Here is a 27475-nt window from a genome sequence, read left to right on the forward strand (position 1 = left end):
CCCAACAGCTGCAACTGCTCTGAGTTCTGTAGAACATAAGGAAGCCATTTGAGAAGAGAACAAATGCCATTTTATTTCCTTTTCCCACTTTGCAAATGGGCTGGTGCTTTCATTCTGCATTTCTTGTCCTATCAGGTCACTGTGTCAACCACTGACAACACAATCATTATAATTAAGAAATGATCTTTTAACCTCATGATGGATGATTCTTTTTCTGCTTGTTGGGAGGAAGTAATATCTTTTATTTGTACCTTCAGTAAAAAATTCCCTCCATTTTATTTTCTTTTTTTTTTACAGGTAACAAATGCACTAATAAATTGCAGTCAAGTAGAAGATGAAGCCCTCTCTGTCAGCTTCAGTCTCATGCTACTGTCCTTTAAAGGTATTTCCTAGTCCCTCTAATGCATATACTGACTTTACTAAGAACAGGAACAATGTTTATAGCTCCATGAAACACTGTCATTCTTTAATCTTGGTAGGTCTCCGCAAACTGGGCTTCCACAAAGGTGATCCCCTGGCAGTGTTCAAGGCCAGGTTGGATGGAGTTTTGGGTGACATGGTTTAGTGTGAGGTGTCCCTACCCATGGCAGAGGGTTGGAACTAGATGATCTTAAGGTCCTTTCCAATCCTAATTATTCTATGATTCTATAATGTCAGAGCCTAAACATTTTATTTCTTCAGAATTATGTTTGGTTTAGGGGTTACAGAATGGAAGATAGGAGAGAATCACATTTACCCTACAAGCAGTTGCTCTTAGAAGAGGATAATTAAGTATCCCAGTAAGTGCCATGGTAAGTAGATTTTTTTAATAGATATATTATATATATATATATATATTGCTGGTTTTAATAAAAATGTTGATGAAAAAAATCAGCAATATAGTGGAATGAAGACAGTAGTTGATTCTCCGTCATTCTGAGGCAAACAATTATATCTTGGGCCTTTCGAAACTTTCCCGATCCTGTCCATTTTTATCTATTTTTTCTCTGATTTTAATCAATTTTCATAGTCTTCCAGGTCAGGGGATGAGGAACTTTGTGGAGAGGCAGAGACCTTTCTGAGTCTTCTAAATGACTCCATATTAGCACATACCAGAAAAAAATCAAATTAGCACAGGTGGTGTGGAATTCAAGTCCTCAGGCCTCAGAGTCCCTGTTCTGTTTCTACGTACAGCTTATGGTTGTGTTTGGAAAAGGTTTCACTAGATTCTTTCATGGAATGTTTAGAGCTGTATTGAAAGCATTACAATATTGGAGCCATTTCCCAAAAACATATGGATTGTGTTCAGGCAAAATGTGTTACCATTTAAGAAAGGGCTGAAGAATCTCTCTTGCTTTTGAAAGATAGAGATCATCCCCAAACTAAGATTTATTATGTCTATAGTTATTTATTCCTCTCTAGTATTGCTGTATGTCTGGGGGATGATGCAGCAAAGAGGCAGCTGACTCACTGAACTGGCACCGATACATTACAGGACTTGGAAAAGTTCGTCAGATGTTGCAGTGTGTGTTAAAAACAGGGTGTGATAGTATTCAGTTATGCAATTAAAGTGACTCACTCACTGACCAAATCCCGTGACAAGGTCTACAGAGAAACACATTTTAAGGACATTATAGGTTTGAGTAGCCTTGTGACAATATTCTAACTTGTATTTTGGTATGGTCTCGTAAAAGAGGTTACAATTTTGCAGGACCGTTTGACATAATGACATTATGTGGGAGTTGCAAGAGATCTGAAGTGACCTTTTAAGACTCCGCATCTTCAAAAGAAATACGTGTCTGAACTTATCTACATTTCGTAATGGCAAGTTAGTATCTTCTGTACTCCCTTTACACAGAGATCAGAGAATTCCTCCCACCTGAACTGGTCACATGTGAGATCTTTCAGTGTTCAGAGATGAAGGCATTAACAGCAATACAAATTTAATAGTGAAATCACCTTCTAACAGTATCTGTAACTTAAATATATATCTAGTCCAAAAGAATTTAAAGATTTGTCTAGCCTTTATACTGAAGAAACAATTATATGAACGATTTGCCATTTGCACATAGATTGAGCTCTGGTAATCTGGAAATCAATCTAGCAACTATAAAAATGCTGGAATGCATTTTGCAGGGTAAATGATTCACTATAACCTTAGTACTATTTTATTATAAACCTGACAGCATCATAATTCAGTCTTGAGAACAGCAGCCCTGATGTCTTTGCTGAGTGCAAGAGTGAAAGGTTCATAGCACAGAATCATAGAATAGTTAGGAAAGGACCTTAAGATCATAAAGTTCCAACTAATGCATTGCTTAGATGGGTAACATCTCATCATTTGATTTAAGCATTTTATCATCCTGTGGGCAGAATTCATTTAATATTTAATGCAGAAGTCCCTGCTATTTTCTTAACCACAAATAAGTGATTTTTTTTCTACTTTAGTCTCCACAGAGACTTTGAAAAGACATAGAGGAATGTTGCTGAACTGGAATGTTTACTTCATTGCAGCCTTGATATACAGCCCACTAGTACAAAAAGGCAAATAAGCACAACCTCTTTTCCCAAAGGTTTCCAGACATTACCTCTTTTCATACTGCTTGGCCTATCAGTATGTTTCAAATAAGGTTACTTGCTCTTTGCAGTCAGTTTGTTTTGCAAGAATGCAATAGATATGCTGTCTTCTCACAAAATTTAGACTATTTACAGTAGAGTTTGATGTGTAGCAAATTTAGCAAAGGAAAAGGTAAGAACTGATTTAGTATTTTAAACAGTATTGTCTGTAATCATAAGGATTATGGGCTAGGTTTAATTTTTATTTGTACACCATATTTATCTTACTGATACAGCAATATCAAAGTTAGTATATATACACACACTAGTAGATTCCAAAATATATGCATATTATAAGGCTGTTATAAACAGTATCCTTGCTGTCTAGTACAAAGTCTGATTAAAATCTGTGTGTTGTTCCCTCCCCCCGCAGTAAGTAGGAAAAATAACATATTAGACTGACTACGGTAATTTTTAGGGTACTAGGTGGGAAATCTATGGAGACGAAAGGGAAGATAAAAGTGAAATCATGGAGACATAGACTTGAGCAATTAAGTATATAGAATGAGCACTATCCCACTGAGTGCTCCTATTACTCATTTTATTTGCATAGCTAGAAGTATTAAACGGGTATCTGTTAAAACTAAGTTTCAATTGTGTCAATTTAGAATCAGTTTCTGTCTCCTGCATTACATTCTGGGATTGGTATCTGTTAAAACTAAGTTTCAATTGTGTCAATTTAGAATCAGTTTCTGGCTCCTTCTGCATTTCATTCTGGGATTTCAGGTCAAATATTTTTTTCTTTAGACCTAGAATCACTCCCAGTGATTTGTGCATAGAAGAAGCCCTGTAGATAGCATAGTCACTCATCTAATACTGCCCTGATTTGGGGATGCCAAAAAGATCTTTCTTTAGTTACTGTTTCTTGTGTAAGGATGGGAGATAAAGATAGCAAAGTTTATCCTACCAAATTGGAGAAGTATTTTTCTTCTTATCTGAGAATTAAAATAATCTGGTTTTGTGCCTACTTTAAGCAGGATTTGCTTCCTCCTTGTTCTGATGGAAGTAGAAATGCCCAAATTATTTTTTCATCTTACTGATTCTCTCTTTTTCATGATAAATGATAAAGAAGCAGAGAATTGATTTAGTAGAAGAATAATAAGTAGCCACCAGAACTGGCAGAGTAAACTCAAATTGCTCCCCAAAATTCACAATCTGCACTTGGACCTCAATTTAGAGAGCAGATGGATGTTTTGCAACTTTGACAGCTCTCAGGAGCTGTCAGAAGTCTATTCTGGCTATGTGCGAGTTAGCAGATTCATGCAGAATGCAGCAACATCTGGTTTCCAGCTAAAGTGAGACTTCGGTTCACAGCAGCACTTCCTGCCACTTCATCAGTTTGCCTTCAGCAAGAAGAAAACCCAGGTTTAACAATCAGAAGAAAGCCACAGTCCACCCTGGTTAGGTTTGCAACCTTAGTAGTATGAAGACAAAAGCCTGGGATGTGTTGTAGGACACATTCATCAGCTGTCTAGGCTAAAGCAACCACTCGCACCAATTAAACAACTCCAGCTCAGGTGACTTCCGAGCTGTAAATTATTGGAGGTTTGGGAAGTATACCAGGCCTGTCTCTCTACGTGCTTATGTACTCCTACTGCCTTCCATAGCTACTAGCTATTGCTACTGCTGGAGACAGGACACTGGCCTATTTAGACCTTCCTTCTAATCCACTACCTCTAATATTATGTTCTCATTTCCACATTAGCTAAGGGACTCTATAGGTATCCTGTCCAGGAGGTTTCTGGGTTTTCTTTCCAAGTAAAAGAGTGGAATTTCTGCGAGATTTTTAATAATATTGTAGCCTAATTTTACATTTTTTAGTCAAACTTCATTTTGCCCCATTCTCTAACACAGGCAGTTTCACTTACACTTGCTGAAGCTAAAGTTGCTCGGAACTACTGAGATACGCCCAGATGTCATGGATGGAAACAAAGGGGATCCTACTCAGCTTGTAGGCAGCCGCACACACAGACCAGATCTGTTACTCAGTTTGTAAGCCAAGAACTTGATGAAAATAATCCAGGCTTTGTTGCGTGTTTGCTTCCAAGTTTCAAAAGTTCAGTCTGTTCTATTCCTATTTCCCAGTGCCCTGATAAACTATTTAATTTCAACAGTGACTGCAACGTAACTTCTAAGCAAATGCTACAACAACATTAATGGTAAAATCTGCCAATGCTACTGGAGTTAACCAAATCCTCTGCACAGCTGTTAAAATGGAGAGTTACATCACTTGATTTCTGTTGCCCTACAGAATTAATTTTTGACAATAAGCTTGTGAGGAATAACTAACAAGTCTGAGCATAAAAACGTTCTGCAGTGTACAGTGAGACTTTGATATCCATGGCATAAGCTGAAGTTGGTGATGTTTAGGATGCCATCTTTTCTTACAGTTGAGTATTTGAGGTATAGACAATAAATAGTTGTTTTAATTTACTGGCCAAATTTGCAGTATAGTTTGTAGACTAAGTCTTTGAAAATAAGATAACAAACAAAAATAGGAGTTTAGTCAAGTCCTTCAAGTTCAGGCCAAACAAGCCAAAAGTTGTTCATACTTGTGTGTTCCATTGATGTTGATGTGGTTATATGTACATAATGAGGAACAAAATTTATTGCATTGACTTAAAGATTAAAGCATGTTAATACCCAAGGGTAATCTCTGCTATTTATATTGTGTAAGAAAATAGGAGGATCTGAGCTTTTTATTAGTATTACACTCTTCAGTTTATGCTGACTAGTTCTAACTATGCTATTACGCCAACTGGAGAAAAAATGCAGCTCTTCTGAATACAGCAAAATCAGTAGCAATTGAACTGTTGTCTTACCAATCTTTTAGATTCTGGTTTATGTATCTGGCAATTTTAGACAAAACAATCTTACCCACAGTTTTCCCTGATCTAACTATCATTTACATAGATAACATTAACCCATTCTACCTGTAAGGTGTTATGTCTTCTTTACAGTTTTGGATGGGAATTTAATCTGTTAAACATCAGGGATGATGTCTCATACAGTTAATTGCTTCAGAGTGACTGTATTAAATTTACTCATTACACTGAGTTCCTAAAACACGTGGAGGATAACATTCTTATAGGTATCACAGTATCACAGTATGTTAGAGATTGGAAGGGACCTCAAAAGATCATCTAGTCCAATCCCCTGCCGGAGCAGGAACACCTAGATAAGGTTACACAGGAACGTGTCCAGGCGGGTTTTGAATGTCTCCAAAGAAGGAGATTCCACAACCTCCCTGGGCAGCCTGTTCCAGTGTTCCGTCACCCTCACTGAGAAGAAGTTTCTTCTCAGGTTTAAGTGGAACCTCTTGTGCTCCAATTTGTACCCATTACCCCTTGTCCTTTCATTGTTTGCCACTGAGAAGAGCCTGGCTCCATCCTCGTGACACTCCCCCTTTATATATTTATATACACTAATAAGGTCACCCCTCAATCTCCTCTTCTCCAAACTATAGAGACCCAGCTCCCTCAGTCTTTCCTCATAAGGGAGATGCTCCACTCCCTTAATCATCTTAGTTGCCCTGCGCTGGACTCTCTCCAGCAGGTCCCTGTCCTTCTTAAACTGAGGGGCCCAGAACTGGACACAATATTCCAGATGAGGTCTCACCAGGGAAGAGGACCAGTCTTGCATTGAGTATTTGTCTTTGCTGTAGAGTTAAGTCAACATACAATTTCTTTGTGGGTTTTTTTGCTGTATACCCACAAAACCTTCACTTAGCACTATAAAGATTTCTGGGGATAATCAGCGCATTGTCAACTGATGCGGTGACTGGGAAGCATAGGTAATATTCTGCACTGCAACTGATCTTAGTAGTGCTTGGCTGACTCAAGTGATTGCTGTCATTCCTGTTCCCACTAGCAACACGGGCATGTTCTGTACTGTGAATGCTCAGACAGTGTAGCTACTTCTTGGAAATATTTGATTTTTCTTCATGCACAGAGAAACTCGGCAGATGCCATCTGCCATTCTCTGTGTTTTTTGAATGTACTGTGTCAGGATTCCTGATGTTAAGACATTGAGACAACTAGATACAGAGTTTAGGAAGATGGACAGATAGATAAGTGCATAGATGTGTGTGTCCTCATGAAAAAAATGCAGATGGAAAAAAACATGGCATATTTGTGGAAACCAAGACATACAGTAGCTTTAAATCAGGTTTACTTTACAGTGAAGGCATTGCCTAAGGTATAACTGCCTCCACTTAGGCCAGCCATGAAGCAAGTATTTGGCAGGGAATCTTGTGGAAAGGCTAGGAGGTAGGATAAGCTGGGAAGAACTTTCTGGTAGCTGTTTCTCTATCAAATTGTTTAAATGGAAAATCAGTAGATTTCATATTACAGGCATTTTCAATTATTTATTTGTGCTTAAGCCCTGCCAACCAAAGCATAAGTTAAAAAGGAATTTTGGTCTCTGAATCTTCAGCGTTCACATTTTCTAGCTTTTCTTGGCAACCTTAAAGGTCAGTAAGGTCCTATATTTTTCTGCTTTCTTGTTGGCTTTTTTAATTAAAGCTCAAGTAACCCATGGATTTTCTTGGCTCCAGAGGCTGCAGCTTTATTGAAAAAAGAGACAGAAAATTGGAAAATAGATGATAAAATCTTGATAGCTGGTAAAACTGAATTTAAATGCCATATTTGGAAAGAATAAGTAGAAAGGCAGAAAAGGGGAGAAGAGCATCTTCCAAGCAGACAGGCCCTGTTTATCTAAAGTGGGACAAGGAGAACTTTTTATCCCACTTAACTTCTACTTTTGGATGGCATTTGAATTGGCCTTGTGTGTTTGGCAGCTCATCTTTTGAGCCATCTGTTTCAAGTTATGCATGCTCAGAGGGCACATCTCATCCAGGGATGCAGTTCCTCAAAACACAAGAAATTTGCATTGGATTTGCAATTTAGTGATCTGTAAACATGGATGTGCAATCATACATCTAAATAAACTCTGTTTATTTTGGAGAAATTGAAGCATTTATACAGCTGGAAAAAACTGAGGGCAGTTGTAAGTGGCCATATTCACTGTTCGGTATCCCTCATACAGTGCTCAGGCAGTGCAAAATAAGAGAAAATCACCTGATGTCCTCACTGGGAAATGTCTCTTTTAGACTGAAAAGTTCTTAATAGACTAAGATCTAAGGTAGTAACCAGTTTTACAGCCCATATAAACAGCATCTTAAAGGGATTGTAGGGTAAACTGCGGTTTGGCTCCCTCTGTAAATTAATCGTCTCCAGTCCCTTTGCAGTGCTACAGATGAATTGGGTAGTGGATCAGAAAGCTATAACCAACTTGCTAAGAGCCTTCAAGTACCTTTGTGGCTAGGAAAGAGGATTTGATCCATAAACTTTAATGGTGCATTAGGTAAATTTTGTATTATTTATGGCATACTAGTAGCACTTATCTTTTTCATATGTTATCTGCTTTGAGCATACGTTTTTTGGAAGAATATACTGCTTATTCCACTCCTCCCTATTCCTTCCTTTCCCCAGAATGCTGACTCAATTCCTTTACTCTTTCAGTCAGCTTGCAGTTTTAGGCATTTCCTTGTCTGGTTTTCAGTGGAACATATTACTTCCTGCTCATCAGCATTGTGCAGCTCTGTTGGAGCTCTTGAATAAAGTGTTGGTTGGAAGTGGAAGAGGTTTCTTTACAAGCATAGATACGGACATAAGGCCATTTTCTCTTCATGTAGTACACTGAAACTATAGATTTGTGTAGCAGCTGTGCAGTTGTGTATGGAAGAAGGAAATATGCTCACATAATGCAATGATGGAAGTGATGGTAAATCTAGAACCAGCCATGAGACTCGAAGGATAAATGTAATTTTGTCATAGATTCTCTTTCTAGATTATTATATTTCCTTTTTCTATGTTTTTACATTAGCCAGAATCACAGATTGTTTCCATTATCAACAAAGTTTGAGTCCTCTGGTGATGAGGATCGGACTGAAGTAATATAGTTTATAATAAATTGTGAACAGAGGTTGACCAAATGTATCTATCTATCAAATGTATCTACGTATCTAAGATATCTATTATATTGTTTGGGTAGATCTTATTCCATGTACACAAGGAGTCTAATTATGACATTAGGTTGAGTGAGGTGCTTGGAAATACTTCTTCCTACTGGAAGCAGGATACATTTCATCCCTTCCAGCCTCAACCATTCTGTGATTCTGTAATCAAATAATTGTATTTGCACATCTAAAATTTTAGGAATTTTACTTTTTTGTAACATTTAATCTGCTCATCTGATCAAAACTAGATCTTTATATTACATTGCTTACTCAAGTATTAAGTTGCATTCCTTTTCACATTAGCAGTCCCAAAAGAGCTACAGGAATTGATGAACTTTATTTCAGCAATTCTACAAAATTGAGGTACCTGAAAGAAAAAATTGAAGTCTAATTAAAATTATGCCTTTTTGAATATTGTTAGTAGAATAATGCTTTTCTCATATGAAGAATTTGTTATTACAGAGCTACAAGGGCAAGGACAGAACTGCAGATATATGAATAAGACAGCTGTATGATAATGGTAAATGGGAGAGAGAGAGATTCTCTGCTGGTTGTAGAGTCTGCCAAGGATGTGGGTGCTATGTTTTGGGCAAGAGAACTCTTTTAGATTAATACCATCTGGCTGTTTTTTTGCCTATGCCAGTTGTTATGTAGGCCAAGCCTACTGTCTTTCCTCTACCACATTTCTTGAAGTAGGAAGTAGATAAAAAATACAGTCATTCCAGTTACCTGACTGGAAACATACCTATTAAGTGATTTAGAAACCCAAAGAAGTGATCCAAGCTTCTGTGCTTCTATCAGAGACTTTGATCAAAAGTTTCCCATTCATATCCTGAGGCAATTTCTGGATACTTTTCCCCTTTCAAGCCTCATTGGCAGCAAAAAAAGCCTGGCTATAGGATCTGCTCCACTTTGCTGTCCAACGCACATGATAAATACAGTTAAAAAACCCTCAGAAACCTCCACTATCCCCAGATCTTCTATCTCGTTCTTTTAATTGGTACCTATACCTTCTGAGAGGTCATGAAGATCAGCTTTGTTTCCTGGGCTTTAGTTTTGCAAAAGACAGGGATGTATCACACCAAGGTTCTTCAAAGCCTCTGTGTAACAATACTGGTAACTCAATCTTTTAAATTACTCTGTAAACACAAGTCTCAATCCTATATTGAGGACAACCATAGATTTTAAAGATGTGATTGTAGGAGCTGCCCATACTGGAAGAAGGGATTTGAAATTATCAGAATTAGGTATTATGTTGACTTTCATTTGAATATAATAAATTTTGCAGTATCATCCAGGCGTGTCACAAACTTTTGTTGTTTAAAGTTAATGGACATCTTGCATACATGAGAATCCCAGCTACAAAAATAAGGGTACTTAAAAGCAAGAATAAACAGCAGATACTTGTATTTATAAACAGAAGACTACAGGTTTTCTTGACCTTGACCTCTACAAGGTACCTGTATGCTTTGTGTTTTGAGGCCTACAGCAGTGCTATCTAGCTAATGGATTTGTTGTGTAGTTCCATGTAGGAGACCCACAGCTAATTTTTAGCCTTGGATTTATTCCCTACTGAGGAGAATTGGAGTTAAATAAAGTAACTTATCAATATATTCATTACACTAAATAGCTCTGCTGATGATTTTGAAGTTGGGTTTTTTTTTGTTTTTTTCTCATGCTTATCTGAATATATGTAACTTAACATCACCTAATGCTATCACAGGGAAAGGAGACAGAAATTCACTAAATCATTGTTTTCCAAGTATTTCCCTAAGGAAAACCACTAGAGCTAACTTGTTTTGAACAGGAACAGATCCTATCTCTTCAGTAAACAGGAAGAGACTGACAATCGAGAATGTTTCAGTTTTGGATGTAATCTGAATGCCTTTTGAATCATGGAGAGTCTTTCAGGAAGAATACATCCTCTATTTCAGTGAAACTCATCTAGCTTAGCTAGCTTATATGGCTTCTTTCTCTGTCTTAGACCTAAAATCTTAATTCTTTTTTCCTTTGGACCTCAGTGTTCTTTGTCATTTTTATATATCATATCCATGTGTCCTGTGAGCACCTTGGGGGATTTGTCCTTCTAAAGAAAGACAGATTTGTCATGTTGCACAAATTAAACTGATATGGGAATCTGAAAAATCTGGCTGGTTTGATACTTCTGCATCATCATCAGTAATTTTGGTAATCTAATATAGGTACTTACATATAACTATACCAATACCTTCTGCAGTTGCTTCTGAGCTTTTCTGCATCTCATTTAAATGAATATCAATAACAGTAGGAGCTAGCTTGTCTTGCAGAGTTTGGGGTGCATTTTTAAGGCTGGAATAGAAATAAATATAATTTTATTTGTAAACTGAGCACATTTGGTTGAAAAGCTGTTGTGAAACTACTGAAATCCTTGATGTAGTTTTCAAGCCACAGTGATTATTTCACTGCTGCTTTAACTGCTACAAAAACTCAGTTAAAGAAACTTTTTCATATAAATGGTCAGTGGACTTTTCTAGCTACATCTGTTGAACACAACAGGTGAAGGTGATGAAATACCTTTTATTACAGATAATAGGGAAGAAATAGAAGGTGGCACAGAGGTAAGCAAGTTTTTGTCAGCTGATGGAGTTCAATTCATGCTCTTTTGCATCTGCTTAGTCATGTGTACCCTTTAAAAGTTCCATCAAGGCTGAATCACTGCTGCATTACTTCTGCAACTTAATCAGTCATTAAGCAAGTAATTTGGTGATCTTTGAGGATATTTCATGTTTCAGTTGCATTCTTCAGCCCAGTGAGAACATACATTAAATTGTGAACTATTCACTGCACCTCTACTTTACAGCAATAATGATTTAATCTTTGATATTTAGCCATGATATGGGATGTGTTTAAACATTTTTCATAAAGGCAGATATTTTAGGTTCTATCTCATCAGTCAAGTTATATCACTATTATTGATAGTGCTAAAGTGATTTAGAAGAATGAAAAAAAAAAATTACATGTCCATAATTCAGGAGTCCAGAAAACAGAGGTTTTAAGGCAGCATTCCTCAGTCTTACATGTTGGCATCAGTGGGATTACATGTTTTGCACTTAAAGGAACATCTTGCCTGCTGGTGTTGTGCAATAGTTGGCTGAGTAACAGAATGGATTTCCTGCTACAGAGCTGTAAATCAAAAACAATCCCACGTGGTGGGTTCTTATTTATGGACATACAACAGGGTTCTGAGAAGGGGGAGTGCAGTAGAGTAGCTGTAGAGATTCCTGCAGACTCACACCAGATTCCTTCTATCTGCAGAAAGGCGGCTGCAATATGGTACCTGGTAGCTTTCACGAAGTGCCAACAGTGCCAACTGCAGTCTCCCTTACAGCACACAGGACTGATACAAATGTAGGCAAGTAATGCTTTGTTCTTGCTTCTCACTACATTTATCAACGATTTGCAGTTTTTTCCATAGCAAGAAAGGCATTAAAACACTTAGTTTTAAATGTGGCTTAATTGTGGTTAACTAAAATGGTTGAATCATCTCTGTGCTTGTCTACTCTGGGGGCAAAATCATTAATACTTTCTCAAATATGACTGATTTAACACTATTGTTAAGACTTTTGACTCATCTCCCCACTATATCATAACCCAGCTGTGGTTATTGATGAAACCAAGTGGCAGATTATTTAAATTTAGGAACGTTTTTAACTACTAGAGTAGTAGTGTGTTTTAAGTGCTTTGCTGTGTTAGTGTCTTAATGCTTGCTCAGCTTGAAGACTTGGTTGTAGGCAGTAGGTTACTATGGCTTGGGAAAGTTAGGGGTTTTGTCTTATGACCAACATTATTGCTTCAGTGTTATTTTCATAACTTCCAAACCTTTTTGACATTGTTATTATTGTAATTAAGACTAGATGAAAATGAAAGAAAATGGAGAAGAAGGTTCAGTATAAGAAGATAAAAATAATTAGGACAAAAAATGAAAGTGTGAAGAAGAAACACTTGCTAGTATCAAGACTTAGAGTAATGTCATCAAAATGGCATCACGCCATAAATAGTTTTGAGTTTGTCTTAAAGCATTTCATGAGAAGAAAAAAATTTAAATGGTCAGTAACATGCTCTGTTACCTGATTAGTTTGTGTCTTACTTTCTGAAATGAGTTCATAGTGTTTCTGAAGTGCACAGTTAATAAGTTCTAGGTTAGGGGATTGCTTGGAATTAAGTGTGGAGATTTTACATATTTTACATTTACTTAAAACATAATAGAATTGCAGTTGTTTCAGAAATGCAAGCTGGCATTCACTGGATTTATAGTATAGACAACATTCTAAGGAAAAGGGGAACAGAAACTGTAGGTAGAAGGCTTTCTGCCAGCTACATTGGAAGCATAATGGTTTTCAACCCTCATTTTGGTCAAATGTACAACACACATTACAATAGTGATGTGTTTAATTTATAATGAAGACTGTTGCTGTTTCAGCAGTGGTATCACTGTACAAGTATCACTTGTTCCATTTCTGTCAGAGCATATATTAAGCTGTACAAGGAACAGCTAAATCTCCAGCTGCTGCATTAGCTGGACATTATGGCAAATTAATGTTTATTGATGATTTATCTGGGTTTCAAATATGATCTTGAATTAAAAATTAAATCCTATGTGAGCAATGTCACTTTGCTGCACGTCACCCGTCTAGTTTACAAAGAGGTCAAATTAGCCTCTGATATATATCTTACGTTTTTTCTAATTCTTTTTGGAGTTTGAGGTATAGCCCCATGAAATTGGATTATACAAATTAGTTGGGGAAAATATGCTTGCAGTCTACATGAAAAGATAAATTGTGTATGTTTTAAAATGGTATAGATGAGTCTACAGTGCTGCATTTTAAATTTGCCAACTGTTCCATCAAACAGAATTCTTTTGAAGAGATTCACTCAAGCCTTATTTAAGTTATTATCAACTGTAACATTCCAATCTCTTGATAAAAATTCAAGATTGTTCTTTCTAACTATCACAGTTCAAAAATAGCTTTGCCTTTTGGGATTCTGAATAGTTGCAATATAAATGACATCATTTTCCAAAGAGGTACAATTATTCCATGCTGTACTTTGTTTCTGTGAGACATAAGACTGCCAGATGAAGAAATTGAATTCAGATATATTCAAGTATTTCTGAACAGAAAACACTGTTCATCTGAAGAACTATGCAAAGATACTTTAATATCCTACTTTGTGCTTCTTTAATACTACTGTACTTTGTGTAAATTTGATTATTCCATGACCCACTTTAAAACACTTTCAAGGCAGCTATAACTTTGAAAAGCTGCAAGCCACCATGAGGAGCCAAGAGCACAGGACATGAGGAAGCAGCAGACTATTCCTATGTCGTTTTCATAATGATCAGTGTACACTTTAATAACTAGACATCCTCCTAAAAGATAACCTGTAAGACTTTCACAATACAGGTTTTATGCAAAAAATTAAGAGGTCTCTGTGGAAGATCTGATTAAGAAGGTCAGGCTAGATTATTGCAATGGTCTCTTGTGGCCTTAAAAGATACTAGTCTATCAGTAACCCTATATGTAGAAAACTTGCAGCTGCATAAAATGTAGAGAGCACATAAATCATATCCAGGGGTGTGTTTCTATTCAAAGGCATGCCTACAGTTGTGACTTCCTAAAACAACTGGTGTTGCTAGTCCTGGAAAGTACTCTCAGGAGGGATGTCTCAATAATGCAAGTCTTGAAAAAATGCTGTTTTAGATCATGAGTACAGCTGTTGCTTCGCTTTCTGAAACCTGTGTGAGGTAAGACAGTCTCTGTTTACCTGCAAGCCAGTTCCAGATCATACAACAGTATTTATATTTTTGCCAGGATTTTGTGTGCTCATGCATATAGAATCATGGAATTATAAACTGGTTTGGATTGGAAGGGACCTTAAAGCTCATCCAATTCCAAAGCATTGCTACGGGCAGGGGCACCTTCCACTACAGCAGGTTGCTCCAAGCCCTGTCCAACCTGGCCTTGAACACTGCCAGGGATAGGGCAGCCACAGCTTCTCTAGGCACCCTGTGCCAGCGCCTCAGCACCCTCAAAGGGAAGAATTTCTTCCTAATGTCTAAGTCTCCCCTCTTTCAATTTAAAGCCATTTCTCTTTGTCTTAACATTGCATGCCCTCGTAAAAAGTCCCTCTCCAGATTTCTTGTAGCCCCCTTCTGGTAATGGCAAGCTGCTCTAAAGTCTTCCCAGAGCCTTCTCTTCTGCTTTCTTTTGTTCTGTAATATGCTTTTCTGTGTTCTTTTTGTTCTGTAAAGCGCAAAATGATTTAGTCCTTCTGACATATAGCTCCTTAATTGTGTACATGTAATATTGGAGCTACTAATCTGCTTTGCACTCAAATTCCAGAAAGCTGAGTATGTCTTTTCATGTTCAGGTATGCGGGAGGCAGGAGTGAGTCATTCCTCTAGCAGCCTTCTGAGTGCTCACAGGTTGTTATAATACTTTTCCTAGAACGAGCAGAGCAAGTCACACTAAAAGCCTGTGTGTTGTTTTGGGAAAAAATAATGGGCTTCCTGTGGGCTGATCATAATGTAAACAAAGCTATAATAAAGAAGGGATGGACACTTAAGATGTTGTTTCCAGGAAGACCAGTGGATATGATTAAAATGTTATTGGCTTTACTAACAATGACATCTGGTAATCACAAGGTATTTATAAACCACAGAGGTCATTAGTGTCTGATTCTGACTCATGTGTGGCCTTTCTCTGCTATCTTGAATTTGAAACCTGTGCTGTAGCAAGTCAGCTGTACCAGAACAAGTCACTTTATATAAGAACAAATGTCTTACAATGTGGATTTGCACCAAAACGGTTCTGCCATTGCTATTGTGGCTACACTGGTTCAAGTCTCATTCCTCACAAGCCATTTAGCTGGTTCTGATTTATTAGTAGTCACTTGTTTGTCCAGTGTAGGCTTAACCTTGTGCGTTGTACTTTTAAAGAAGCAGTAAAGAACACTGAGATCTGGTACCCATTTTTCAAAATGTCAGTACTTGGAATCATAGAAAATTCCATTACACTTACAAATAATAGTATGCTAATACTGTTCTCCATGTTCTTTTGGTACCAGAAGTGTCCTGTACTAGAAGATCTTAGGACAAATAAATCAATATATATCAGTTATTACAGAGCAGATTACAGATTAACACATTTTCAGCAGGAGAATTCATGTTGAACATGAGAAGATACAAAATTAAACTCTTAAGTGTTTACCTAGTTCACTGACCTTTTGACTTTCTCATGTTTGTGACAAGCTTTCCCAAAAACCTAGCACACAATCCCACTACCCCTTCAACATCTGCACAATTCTCAGTGCAGGAGATACTGCAGAAACCCAAGATTGATGGAGTCAGCAAAGGCAGGCAGAAAAACAGTGTTTCTACTGAGAAGCAAAATAAGGGGAGTGGTACATTTAGTAAGCCCCCCAGTTGCATGCTAGCTAAGCCCTAGTGAGCTGTGCATGGCTAAGCCAAGAAAGGAATTAGAGGACATTGTTTTGCAAACCTGCCAGTGGTTTGGGGTAGATTTTAATAGCTCTGATTTTTCTCTTGACAGAGAATAAGTGTGAAGTCCAGTTTTATGACTCTATGTCAGGCAATGATAGTTTGACTCCAGTTTAGAAGCAGATAGCTATTTTCTTTTGGAAACTGTCATTCTGGATCCGTACAAATCTGCAGCACAACAGGTTGTTGTTAGCAGGCTGACAAGTGTGTTGTAATTACTACAGAGATGCCTGAGGCTGCGAGCTGGTTGGTTTAACTCAGGTGGTTAGAGGCATCCAGGACAATGTTTCTCTGTGTGAGGCACAACAACAGCCAAGTGACCACATCAATTCTATGTTGATTGAATAGAACTCATTTTAATTTGTAAAGGTCACAGTGGTTACCTTGAATGATTCTTGTGTTCTGTGGACAGAGTGGTCATGCACAGCAACCATGTGTTTTGACAGTCCATCCATCTTTCAGAGGAGTCAAGCGTGCTATGCACACAGCCAGGGTGTAAAGGTACACAACCAGCTACCTGATACTGCCAGTGAGTTCCTCAGCAGCAAGTACAGCTTGTAGTCTGCTGCTGCTGTAGCTTAGGAGAGCTCCACAGCAGTAGGAGAAGGCTCTCTGGATCACAGAGCACTGTACACTTTTTGAGGGTTTGTTGTGTTTATTTTCTAGCCCAGGGGGTTGAGGAGGGTCAGGTCCCCAGGGGCAGCAGCTGGCCGAAGCAGATACACCTCCTGGACAGCATCTGCTATTCAGAGACGACATGGGACATTTGGTTGTGCTCTAGGTGAGGCTGCCCTCCAGGAAGGGCTCTGCTGGGAGAGGTGAGTATCGGAACAAGTGCCTGGTGTTCCTTGACTCCGCACCATTATTTCAGTAGCCTCGCTGCAGCTGTGGGTCTAGTGCTGGCCCAGATGGGAAACACTTGATGCAATACCCAGCAGAGAGAAGTGGAACAGCAGCAAGAACACATCTGCTGAGATAGCTCGCTTGCCCACAAAATCCTGCTCACAGCAGTTCAACCTCAATCCTCTAGTTCAACATCAGCCCTCTAACTCCAGAGCCAGGTCCCATTACCCTTGTGTCACATTTTCCTTCTATTGGTAATGCGAAGACATCAGCCTGGGCGTTACCTCTCTCCTGAGGCCACCAGTGTGCTGCTGAGCTGTAGCTGTTCTTCTCAGGGAGAGGACACTGAGAGGAGGAGAAAACAATTGACAGAGCAAAGGGCATCCATGTGAGATCATGGCTGCTAATGGAAACCCAGACCCTTCAGATCCCTACAGAGGGAATGGGCTCAAATATTGCTGTCCTCAGGAGACCCAAGCTGTAGTTTTGCCATCTATTGGTTTAATTTCCAGGTATTAATTATCGTGGGATAGTATTCCAATTTTAATCAAGAAAAAAATCAACCTAGAAGTATAATAGTCTGTGCTATTTTCTAGGGATTTTACTTAAGAGGAAATGAGTGTGAGGTCGAGTGGAGGTGTACCAGTGAGTATGTGAATGGTGTGAATATTTCTATATCTGTTCTGTTTTATATTCTTCCCCTCCATATCGTCTTTTTCTTACTGAAACAGTAACTGAGAAACAGGTCTGTAAAACAGAGCTTCTATAAAACCTTTGTTACAGAATAGACATGAAGGAGGGAGCCAACACGTTTCATGGCAGAGATGAGGAAGAGCAGCACAGAATGACTGCCAGCTGCAGAATGACAGGATGCAGAGGTGGGGCATGAGTATCATCACAAGCATGAAACTGAACGGAAGAGGACAAAAATGCAGAGAGGTGGAGAAATAAAACAGAGCACATTGCAAAACATTTCCAATAATCAAGTATGACTCCAGGTGATTTTCTTTTATTGGTCTGAATATGTATTTCAGGCTTAAATTTGTGCTTAATCCATCTTGGGGTAAAAAAGTAGATGTGTTTTCCCTCCGTCCTCAGTGGCTGATGTGTGATGTGGTAGCGGAAAAAGCAGGTGGGATCACCAGTGAGGGGGACTGAGCAGGTACAGGTAGAGCAGCTCATGCCCTTGTGTTCCATGGCTCTGTGTGGCAGCAGGAGGTTTGCCAGTGTGAAGCTGGAGCCCTAAGTGGGAGGAGCGGGAGAATAGATGGTGGCACAAGTATGTCTTTCAGCCTTTCTGTACACAGTTGTTTCTCGTGGGTCAGGAGAATTGGGTGCTTCCCACTTCAGTTTGCTCCTCTTTTTCTTGCTGCCTGTGTTGTTTCATGGTTTCTCCTTGTTGCTTGTCCCTTTCTTCTGCTTTCCCCCTCTTGCAGCCCCACTACTCCACCCGGCACAGGCAGCCTGACATGGAGAAGGACACGTACAGCCAAGGGCTGCTTGGGCAGGCGCAACATTTCCTGTGAGGTCTGGGGGATTGAGGCAGGAGGCCAAGCCCGGGACTGCCCTGGGGTTGGATGTGTCGGGTCAGCACATCCCGCTGGGCTCACACACTGCTTCCTCTCAGGCGCTGTGCCCAATTCCATTGGAATCGAGCCCAGGCCCAAGGCATCTCCTGTTGTGGGGCTTACCCCACGTGGGTCACAGAATCGTAGAACGGTTTGGGTTGGAAAGGACCTTAAGATCATCCAGTTCCAACACCCCCTGCTATGGGCAGGGACACCTCACATTAAACCATGTCGCCCAAGGCTCTGTCCAGCCTGGCCTTGAACACTGCCAGAGATTGGGCATTTACAAGTTCCTTGAGCAACCCATTCCAGTGCCTCACCACTCTCACAGTAAAGAACTTCTTACATCCAATCTAAACTTCCCCTGTTTAAGTCATGACTAAACTGGGGACTGTGGCCGTTCAAAATGCTTAAAGCACCTCCAGAAGAAGCAGGACCCGCAGAGAAGGTATGGGAAAGGCTGGGAGCGGGATGTTGGCCACCGCATTAGGCCAAGAACTCCGGCTCCGGGTTTTTGCTGCAGCTGCCTCGGGAAGGCTCCGGCTCCGCTGAGCATACTCCGGCGCCCGGTTTTGCTCGCGTCCACCGCTGCCGTGTGCGGGCGGAGGAGGCTCCGGCTCCGTCCGTTGGACGGGCTGGGATCCGGTGCCGGGTTTTGGCCGGGCCGGCCGGGGAAGTTGCCGAAGTTGGCCCGCGAGTGCCGGGCCCGCGGCGCGTCCTTCCTGCGGGCGGGCCGGTGCATGATGGAAGCAGCATGGCTGCGCACCTCTCCCTGACACAGGTACCTCTAACGGGCTCCCTCCGCCGCCGCGCTCCGGGGCCTGGAGCTTCCCGTGTGCGGTATGGGGGGGTCCGGGGCAGGAGCGGGGCCTGGCGCTGACCGTCTCCCGCGCCGCTGAGGCGGGTGTCGGGGCCGTCTCGACGCCGCTGGGGAGTGGTTCGGCGCTCCCCGGAGGGCCCCGCGGAGGGGCGGCTTTGTGTGCCCGCCGCCGCCCCGCAGCCCTGCCCCGCCGCCGTAACGGCCGTGGGCGCTGTCAGGTGGCTGCTGAGGCGCGATGGGGGCTGCGGTGTGTCTGAGGGACGGGCGGCCGCGACCCTGCGGCGTGAAACCAGATCCCGCCCGGTGCAGGTGCCTGTGGCCGGGGCTGAGCGGGCAGCGCGGCCGGGGAGCGGCCTCCCGAGGGGGCAGCGCGCTGAGGTCTGTAGCCGCGGCCAGTCTTTTGTCTCATAAAGGTATAGGGCGACTGGTTTCAACAGCAGCAGAAAACCGAACGTGCCCCGTCAATTCCGGAGGCAGGTGGCGAGCCGGGAGGCGGGAGAGGGACTGCTGGCCGCGGGGCTGAAAGGCGATAGCTGTGGGTCAGGTAGCCGTGCCGCGGCCGGTGCCAGCGCGGCCTCCCGGAGCTCCGCAGCCGGCAGTAGGACTGAAGCGGGGTCCGGGGGCAGCGGTGTCAGCGCCGTAACGGGCGGTGTGCGAGAGGGGTAGCTTGGGAGAGCATAAATTCGTGTTTAAACTCCGAAGATACTGCTTGGAAGTAATTTTAGCTTGCGTTTGGTGGGCCCCACGGTGTGGGGACACCGGTTTTATACGCTGCCTATACAGGTGCCTAACAGAGAAGAGCTCTGCAGGTGATGGTCTCAAAACTCGGAGAATCTTTGTTTTATGCTGAGGTGATTTCATTTATGCTGGAATCTTTGTGTCTTTTTCGTGACAGTAGTAGAATCACTTCATGCAACTTACTCTAGTTAGAATGTTCTATTCTACACACTACTCTAGCGTAGTTAGGATTGCATCTTATTCCCTAGAGAGCCGATACCAGATAAACTGTGCTTTATGGTACTTTTTTGTTTCATTTAGCAGTGACATGAGAAGTTTGCATTCATAGCCTGAGGTGGGCCTGTTGGTGCACACGCTGCTGGCTTGGGATGCTTCAACCTGGCGCTCAGTTGTCATGTTTACTGAAAGCTGGTAAATACGTGTGAATCACTTAAGCACATAGAAGTAAACTTAAAAAGTTGGCTGCAAGGCTGCTCAGTTTGTGGTTACCCACTTATCTAGTTGACTTTTGAGGAAATCATCAATTATTTCAGGGAAAGAAATGACAGTTCAGTGAAACAGTGAACTTTAGGACCAGATGATCCTTGAGGTCCCTTCCAACCTCCTATTTTGTGGTTTTAGTGGAGAAAATAACTGTCTTTACAAGTCTAAAGATACATAGTTATGAAGTATAGTGCCTTCTATGAGAGCTTGCTTTGACATTAAAAAGCCTTAGCTTAGCCTTTTCTGTGCCTCTTTTTCAACAGTCTTCAAGCAAAAGACAAGTTTAAAACATCTCCTTACTGAAGAGAGAAAAGAAGTTTTTATAGACTAGCAGCCCGATTTGTGTTGGTCTAAAGGCATGGGCTGTTCTGGCTCTCTATTTGGAGAGAGGGGAGCAGTGTCTCCTCTGGTGTGTTCTATAGCAAGACATTATTGCTACAGGCTGTGCAATCCTTTCATTGTAGGATTTATTTACTTTTTTGGTCACGTGGCAGTGGGACCAAAGACAAATGTGATAATGTTGACAGAAGCAGAAAAATCGCCACAATCCTTAAAACCATTGTGACTGCAGTGTACATCAGTGCTTAAATTGAGGAAGCTGTTGTTGGCCATTTGTGTGGGGATCTCTTTTCTGTTTGGTTGGGGTTTTGTTTGTGTTTTTCTTCTTGCATTGCATAAAAACCATCTTGGTCAAGCAAGCATAAAGGTGATTACTGCAACATGGGTTCTAATTTCTGGAATTTCAGGCTTATGAAAAGTCACAACAAATTGTTAAGTGTTCTAAATGTGTGTAGATGAGCATGAGGAAGTGAAATTACCACTGTAGGGGGTGGGGGATACGGTTGTTGGCTGCAGTGAGATCAGTTACTAAAACAAGCAATTAAAAGCACACAGATCAGTACTTTCTGCTGCAGACCCTGTGCAGAGAATAAGAGGCATATTGACCTGCAGCAAAGCTCGTGACTGTGTCAGATTTCTTTTCCCCTTCCCATGTTTGGTTTGACTTTGGTGATTGAACGTGGCTGGGAAGTGGGGTGTTTCCACATGGGGCTGGGGTATTTTCAGATGACTTTGCAGCTGCAGTGTCTGAGGGCTGGACATCCTTTATTTGACCATCAAAGCTGTTTAAGTAATGGGAAACTTTTGGGTGTTTATTGTGTTCTGTTGGCTAAAGAGTAACAATATTTCAGGGCCATGTAGATGTAGTGAAATTTATGACAGCCAGGATGCTTGTTTGCAAACCAAAGGTGATTATCTCATCCTCCTCCCCCCAGTTTAGCCATGATCTGAAGTATATTTTATCTCCCCATTTTGAACCCATTCCACAACATCTTGTTGCCTCTTGCATTTGCTCAGTCAGTGTCATGGTCTGAGCATAGCTGTGAATTTAATATGGAGCTTCTGAGGAAACTTCTACCATGTGAATGTTTTGTTGTGGTTGCCTTTAGTTTGAAAACAAGCTAGCAACATCAGTGAGAAGGAAGGGCTCCTGTCTCACAGATAGTTGTTGGAAAACTGAAATTAAGCTATAGGCAATGTGAAGAGTTGTATTTTTGATCTTCCAAGGATGGTTGTTAATCTGCCGTATTTCATTTAGGGAATTTAGGGAGGGTGAAAAGCAAAGATGTGGAAAATCCATGTTGAAAGTGAGGAAGATGTGTTTGTTGAAAGCTGGTGTATTACTGGCACTCAAAAACGCCTTGAAAACTGAACATGTGGTTTATTCTGAAAACCCCCTGTGTGATGGGGGGGAAGGCCTGTAGAGAAATGTTCAGGGGGAACAGGAAGGTACCTTCTGGTGTTTGTCTTCCTGATGTTATAGAAGGCTTTTTGTGGAAAATGTGGTTGCTGTCTTGTTTACTATAGTCGGTCATAACTGCTTTAAGGCAAAGTCATGTAGTACTGGTTTGTATCCCGATTAGCTGCAAGTCTCAGCTTATAACTTAAGTGCTGTGTCACAGGGTCAGTTGTGTTGAAGGGAAGCATCAAAAAGTACTACTAGGCTAAGCTAGATAGATACCTAATGCATGTGTTGCCAGGGTTAATGTCTTGTTACTAGAATACGTAGGATTTGAGTATTTAGGATAGGAATGATGCTGTCATAGTAGTATGTATGTTATAGTGTAGAGCCAGAGTTTTTGAGGTCCCTAGACCAGTTCGCCAGATAAATGACAAACAAAATGGTAAAACCAAGATTTGAATTTGTCCTCTGTTGTTCCTCTTTCTGTCTTCCATGAAAGGGGAAGAAGGGTATGCAGGTGTGTGTGTTTAAACTCACGCATAGAGGCAGCTGACTGCTCCTAAACATAGAACTTCATCTTTTTTGACTGATAATTGCATCAACCATGTTAGAGAGTGGCTGCATCTAAAAGGGCAGTGGAGCTCCTCTTTCCTATTACACAGGCGTTGTTCAGTACTGATTAGAAGATGGTGGAGCTTTCCTGTAGTGATTTGAAAATTCAATCGAACCATTCTCAATTATGCAGTGACAGACATTTACGCAGAGGGGAAGTCAGCAGAGTTTTTGCGCATGCTTCAGCTGTCAGTGGGAATGAAAGTGCTGGATTTAGAAGTATGTGGTAATATTTGTGTCTAAATTTATAGTAAATATTTTCTTTACTTTCGTTACTGCTGCAGGAGATGTGCTTGGTTATATAGTGGAAACCTTTGCCATGAAACACTTCAGATAAGAGAGTAAAGCAATAGGGGAAAAAGAGACAAGCTGATTATTGTTTAGAAAGGGCATTGTAAGAAAACCAGCTACCCTTAAGCTTTCCTGATTTTTAGCTGGCTGACTGTGGGAAGAACATTTACAACCAGATGGTGTTGTTTAGCCTGGAAACTCAAAATTAATCCTGTATCTTTGCATCATGATAGGATACAGTACTTTGGATTTTCATCAAGATAGACTTGCTTGTTTCTCCTGTTTCTCATTTGGGTTGGAGGGGAATACTACTTTGTTTTTCTCAATGGACAGCTTGTTTGTTTGTTTGTTTGTTTGTTTGTTTTTAAACCTTTTTGTGGGCAGGAAGCCTGTGGGTGGATGGGGTGGACAGACTGGTAGTGGTATCTTACTACACCTAAATGCAAGTGTGCCAGAGGGGTGAAAACACAGGGATATAAAGACTTGACTGACAACAGAAGATGAAAAAGAAGCGTGTCCCTGAAGGTGTTTTTTATTTGCTAGGTTAATATTCTAATGTTGATAGGTTTTTAACAAAGGTGGTAATTACTGGGTCGGATGTTGCTCTCATGAAGCGATACATTATGATGATTCCATTTAAAAGTTTATTTCTATTTTTGTACACTGTGGAATCTGACCTTTTCTCCTTCCCTCCTTTTTGCATTGAAAACGAGTTGAATTTCCTCTCAGCAATTAGTTGTTAGAAATCCCATAAAAAGGATTCTGCCAGGTAGATTCTACCCCGGCACTTTGAAAGATGTTGAGCAGTACTTTTCTTCTGATCCTAGAAGAATATTTGTGTGTGTTTTTTACTGTGGGGTATCCTTGAGGGAAAAACAGGTCTGTTACTAGTAAGATAGCCTACAAAACATTTTTACTACTATTATTCTGTCTGGCGTCACAGGAAATTCCAGTTACTGCAGTGATACTGGTGTTAAAATGAATATTGGAAACACCAGTGAAATAAATAAGAATTATTGGCTTGTTCTCTAGGTACTGAATGAAAAGGTTGTTTTGCACTTAGTGTTTTCATTGCAGGACTTCAACACAGTGTTTCCTGTCCAGGAGTGACAATGATCAGTTTGGCTGTAATAATGAAACATTTGGCTGAACAAAGAGTGATATTGGGCAAGAGGGATGATGTGTGAGGACTGATACTTCCAGTGCTGGCCAACTCTGTTCTCGTCTTCTGCTTATGGCTTAAGTTTGATTCTGTGCCTGTACTTTTACATCATATTGAGCTAATACTTAGTAGAATATTTGAATGTTTAGGAGAACTGGCCCTTTAGGTTGGATTTCGAAGTGTAGCTGAGTTGGTAGGTACAGCACTAGAAGTTTGTTTAAGAAAATACAGTATGCTTTGGAGCATGCTGGAAAGTGATGGGAAATGTTCTATTGGTTTTATGGTAGTCAGAGGTCTGACAAAACTTTGACTATGTTTCATCAGGCTATTTTAAGTGATGTGTAAAAGCCTGCATAGTTGATGGCTGAGATACTGAAAGTCCTTGGGTACCAGAGCAAGGTTAAGCTATATAAATGGAGGTATTGGTTTGAATACCAGTGATAGTTTGCCAGCATATGTAATTTTTAATGTCTGGCTATGTGAGAAGTATTTCCTACCCACCTCCCAACAAAGAAACAAGTCTGCTCCCCCAAGAACCACGCCTCCCAATACAGCTAGAGAACCAGTAATGCCATGTGGCTCTTAGAGGAAACCGGGTGTCTCTGTGGCAGCGTACTTGCTGAATAAGCAGATGTCAAGGTCTCAGTGAAAGTTCTCCTGTCGTTTCTAGCTGTGCTCTGTAATTTATCCTTCAGGATGTTCTGGTGATCCTGCACTCTTCTGTGGTTAAAAGGATCACACTAAACCCCTGATTTCTACCAACCAACCATTCCCTCTTAGTATTCTTTGATAATTAACACCTGTGAACATGTAAGTGCTTAGCCAAAAGAGCAACTGTGTTAGCTGTTTGCTATAGAAAAATGTATGTGGTCTTATTTAAGCTGCCACCATTTATGTGCACTGTAAAAAGTGTTTTCTACAACTAGAATGCTGTTGGTTTCCGTATTTCAATACAAACTTCTAAATTTTAAAGCTGAAGAAGCTAACTTGTTGGATTCAGGTTATACAAAGGTCTGTAAATCCTGGGGTTTAGGATCATATTCCTTTTAAGGGGGAGAATTCTCGTTTTGAGTGATACTCAAAGTTAGGTTTAGGGTTTTTTCCAGTGTTCTGTGGTGTTGTATTATGCTCAGCTGTTCCAGCTGGGTTTGTGAGGGCAACACATTGTGATAATCTAGTGTTAACCTCTGCATAAATGGACGGGGTCATGCACACACTCTTAGATTCAGGCACCATGCACTTCTTCAAAACAGTGGTGCTATGAATACATTCGTTGGTAATCTCTTGGGCAAGCCAAGATCATAAGTTTTGCATGGTTTCAGGCCTTGGGCCTTTTAAGAATGGTTTAAAAATAAATTGATAAAGGGACCAAGAAGCTGTTTTATCTTTGTCCACCTAAGTTTAGGTGAGCACTGAATGTCTGGTAGGTGGCAGTGGATTAAGGCAGAAGCTATCTCTGGCAAGGATTCAAGTTACAAAAGCCTAAGTTTAAATATTACTCCCTCCTAATTTGGTACCATTGCTGTGGATTTAGTTGTGAATCCAGGAGCTAACGTGGATATCAGGAAATTTTATAGACTGGTTTCATAGGGCACTAAATTCTAAAGAATGATGCAGGGATAGTAAAATAAAATGATATTGCTTTGCACTCATCAGGGAGCACTTCCTAGCCTGTGTCGTTTCAGGTTTCTTTTTTTTGCCTATAGATGATCTTGCTTAACTCATTTCACGCTGCCTAACCTGGTGACCTGATAGTAATCTGATAGTGGTTAGTATCACTGGCTTCAAAACAAGAAGTTAGTCTTCTGAAGGTTACAGCATGAAGAGCTCTCGTAGTCCTCTTCCTTTACAGAATAGATAGAATTATATGAATGCTTAATGTTTCTTTGAAGAGCAGTAAAGTGTTTTAGATGTTTATTTATCCAGAGAGGAACAATTGAAATATGGATTATTGTTAATTATGGTTAATTTTCTCTCTTTCGTTCTCTTTTACAGCTATCAAGTGCAAATCCTCTGTATGAGAAATTCTATCGACAGGTATGAATGTTCTTGAGAGAACAAACTTTATTTTGTGTTTAAAACAAAGAATATTCTTTACCTGTGGACTTCAGCATGGCCAACAGTAAACAGTAAAAGTTCAAGGAAAATGATTCAGCTTTAAAATACATTTGTCTACTAACTAACACTTGGGTCTGAGCTATATCAGTATGAGTTTTACGTTGATTGTAAGATGACTTATTTAATTTGCTAGGGAACTGCCAGGTATGTATGACATACATCACTTTATGGCTAGACTGTTAGCTCTTTGAATGGAGTAAATCATTTCATAATACTGTATTGATGTGCCCTTTGATCCTTTTTACAAGCAAAGCTGAATTTCTTATGTTTGTAGTGCAGTTAGAGTCACGTAAGACTAGCATCTCTCTGAGTATACCCAGAAATTCTTACAGGTTACTGTAAGCAGTGAGATTTGGGTGGAAGGTCCCTGAATGCCAAAAGAACGCATGTAGTTCTTGCAGCTTCACTCAACAGATACAAGTCTTTTGACTTTATAATATAAAAATGAAAGTATGTATAAATAATACAAGGTTTATGCATCACCTGTCTTACCTTTAGGCCCTGCAAAAATAAGGTATATTCATTGCTATAAATACAGCTTTTTTGAAAACTAGCCATTTCATCTATAATAGCAATTCCATAATAGGAATATTTTGTATCATGTGCATAACATTTGTATTGTACAAACACAGATAATATGAAAACTTCCAGGGAATGTAAACTGAATGCATGACTGTATAAAACAATTAAAAAGATTATTTTTGTTGATAAAAAGACTGGATGAGTCTGTAAAAAAAACAACTTTATATGAGTGTGTTTTTCTTTGTGCAGCTGTAATGTTCCTGTCTGTCTGTCCTAAGACAGGGTGTACTGTATATGACACCTTTGTTTAGGAACTTCTGGGCATCAACATTGGAATGTGAGCTTTTCTGCTGGGGGAGAGAAGACCATAACTTCTATCCAGCTCTATTTTTGAATTGTGCTTAGAGGGCTAGTCCCATTGTCAAG

The 27475-nt window shown here is 40.3% G+C and overlaps 1 protein-coding gene across 4 annotated transcripts in view; it reads left to right on the forward strand.

The window, feature by feature from the left end:
* Positions 1 to 295: 295 nt before the first annotated feature.
* Positions 296 to 27475, forward strand: part of EPS15 (epidermal growth factor receptor pathway substrate 15) — a 70403-nt gene continuing 43223 nt past the window's right edge. Inside the window, exons 1-2 of one of the 4 annotated variants that reach the window (XM_061344834.1) lie at positions 296 to 382; positions 26405 to 26446. In XM_061344834.1, the coding sequence (XP_061200818.1) occupies positions 335 to 382; positions 26405 to 26446 (90 nt within the window). In that variant the 5' untranslated portion in view covers positions 296 to 334. Of the gene's footprint in view, positions 383 to 19052; positions 19344 to 26404; positions 26447 to 27475 lie in introns of those variants that run through there. The other 3 variants (XM_061344833.1, XM_061344835.1, XM_061344836.1) reach the window with 3 other exon arrangements.

The sequence above is a fragment of the Neopsephotus bourkii genome, unplaced genomic scaffold (genome assembly GCF_033783945.1).
Source record: "Neopsephotus bourkii isolate Nb327-2 ecotype Australia unplaced genomic scaffold, CSIRO-AGI_Nbou_v1 NB_234, whole genome shotgun sequence".
Lineage (NCBI taxonomy): Eukaryota > Metazoa > Chordata > Aves > Psittaciformes > Psittacidae > Neopsephotus > Neopsephotus bourkii.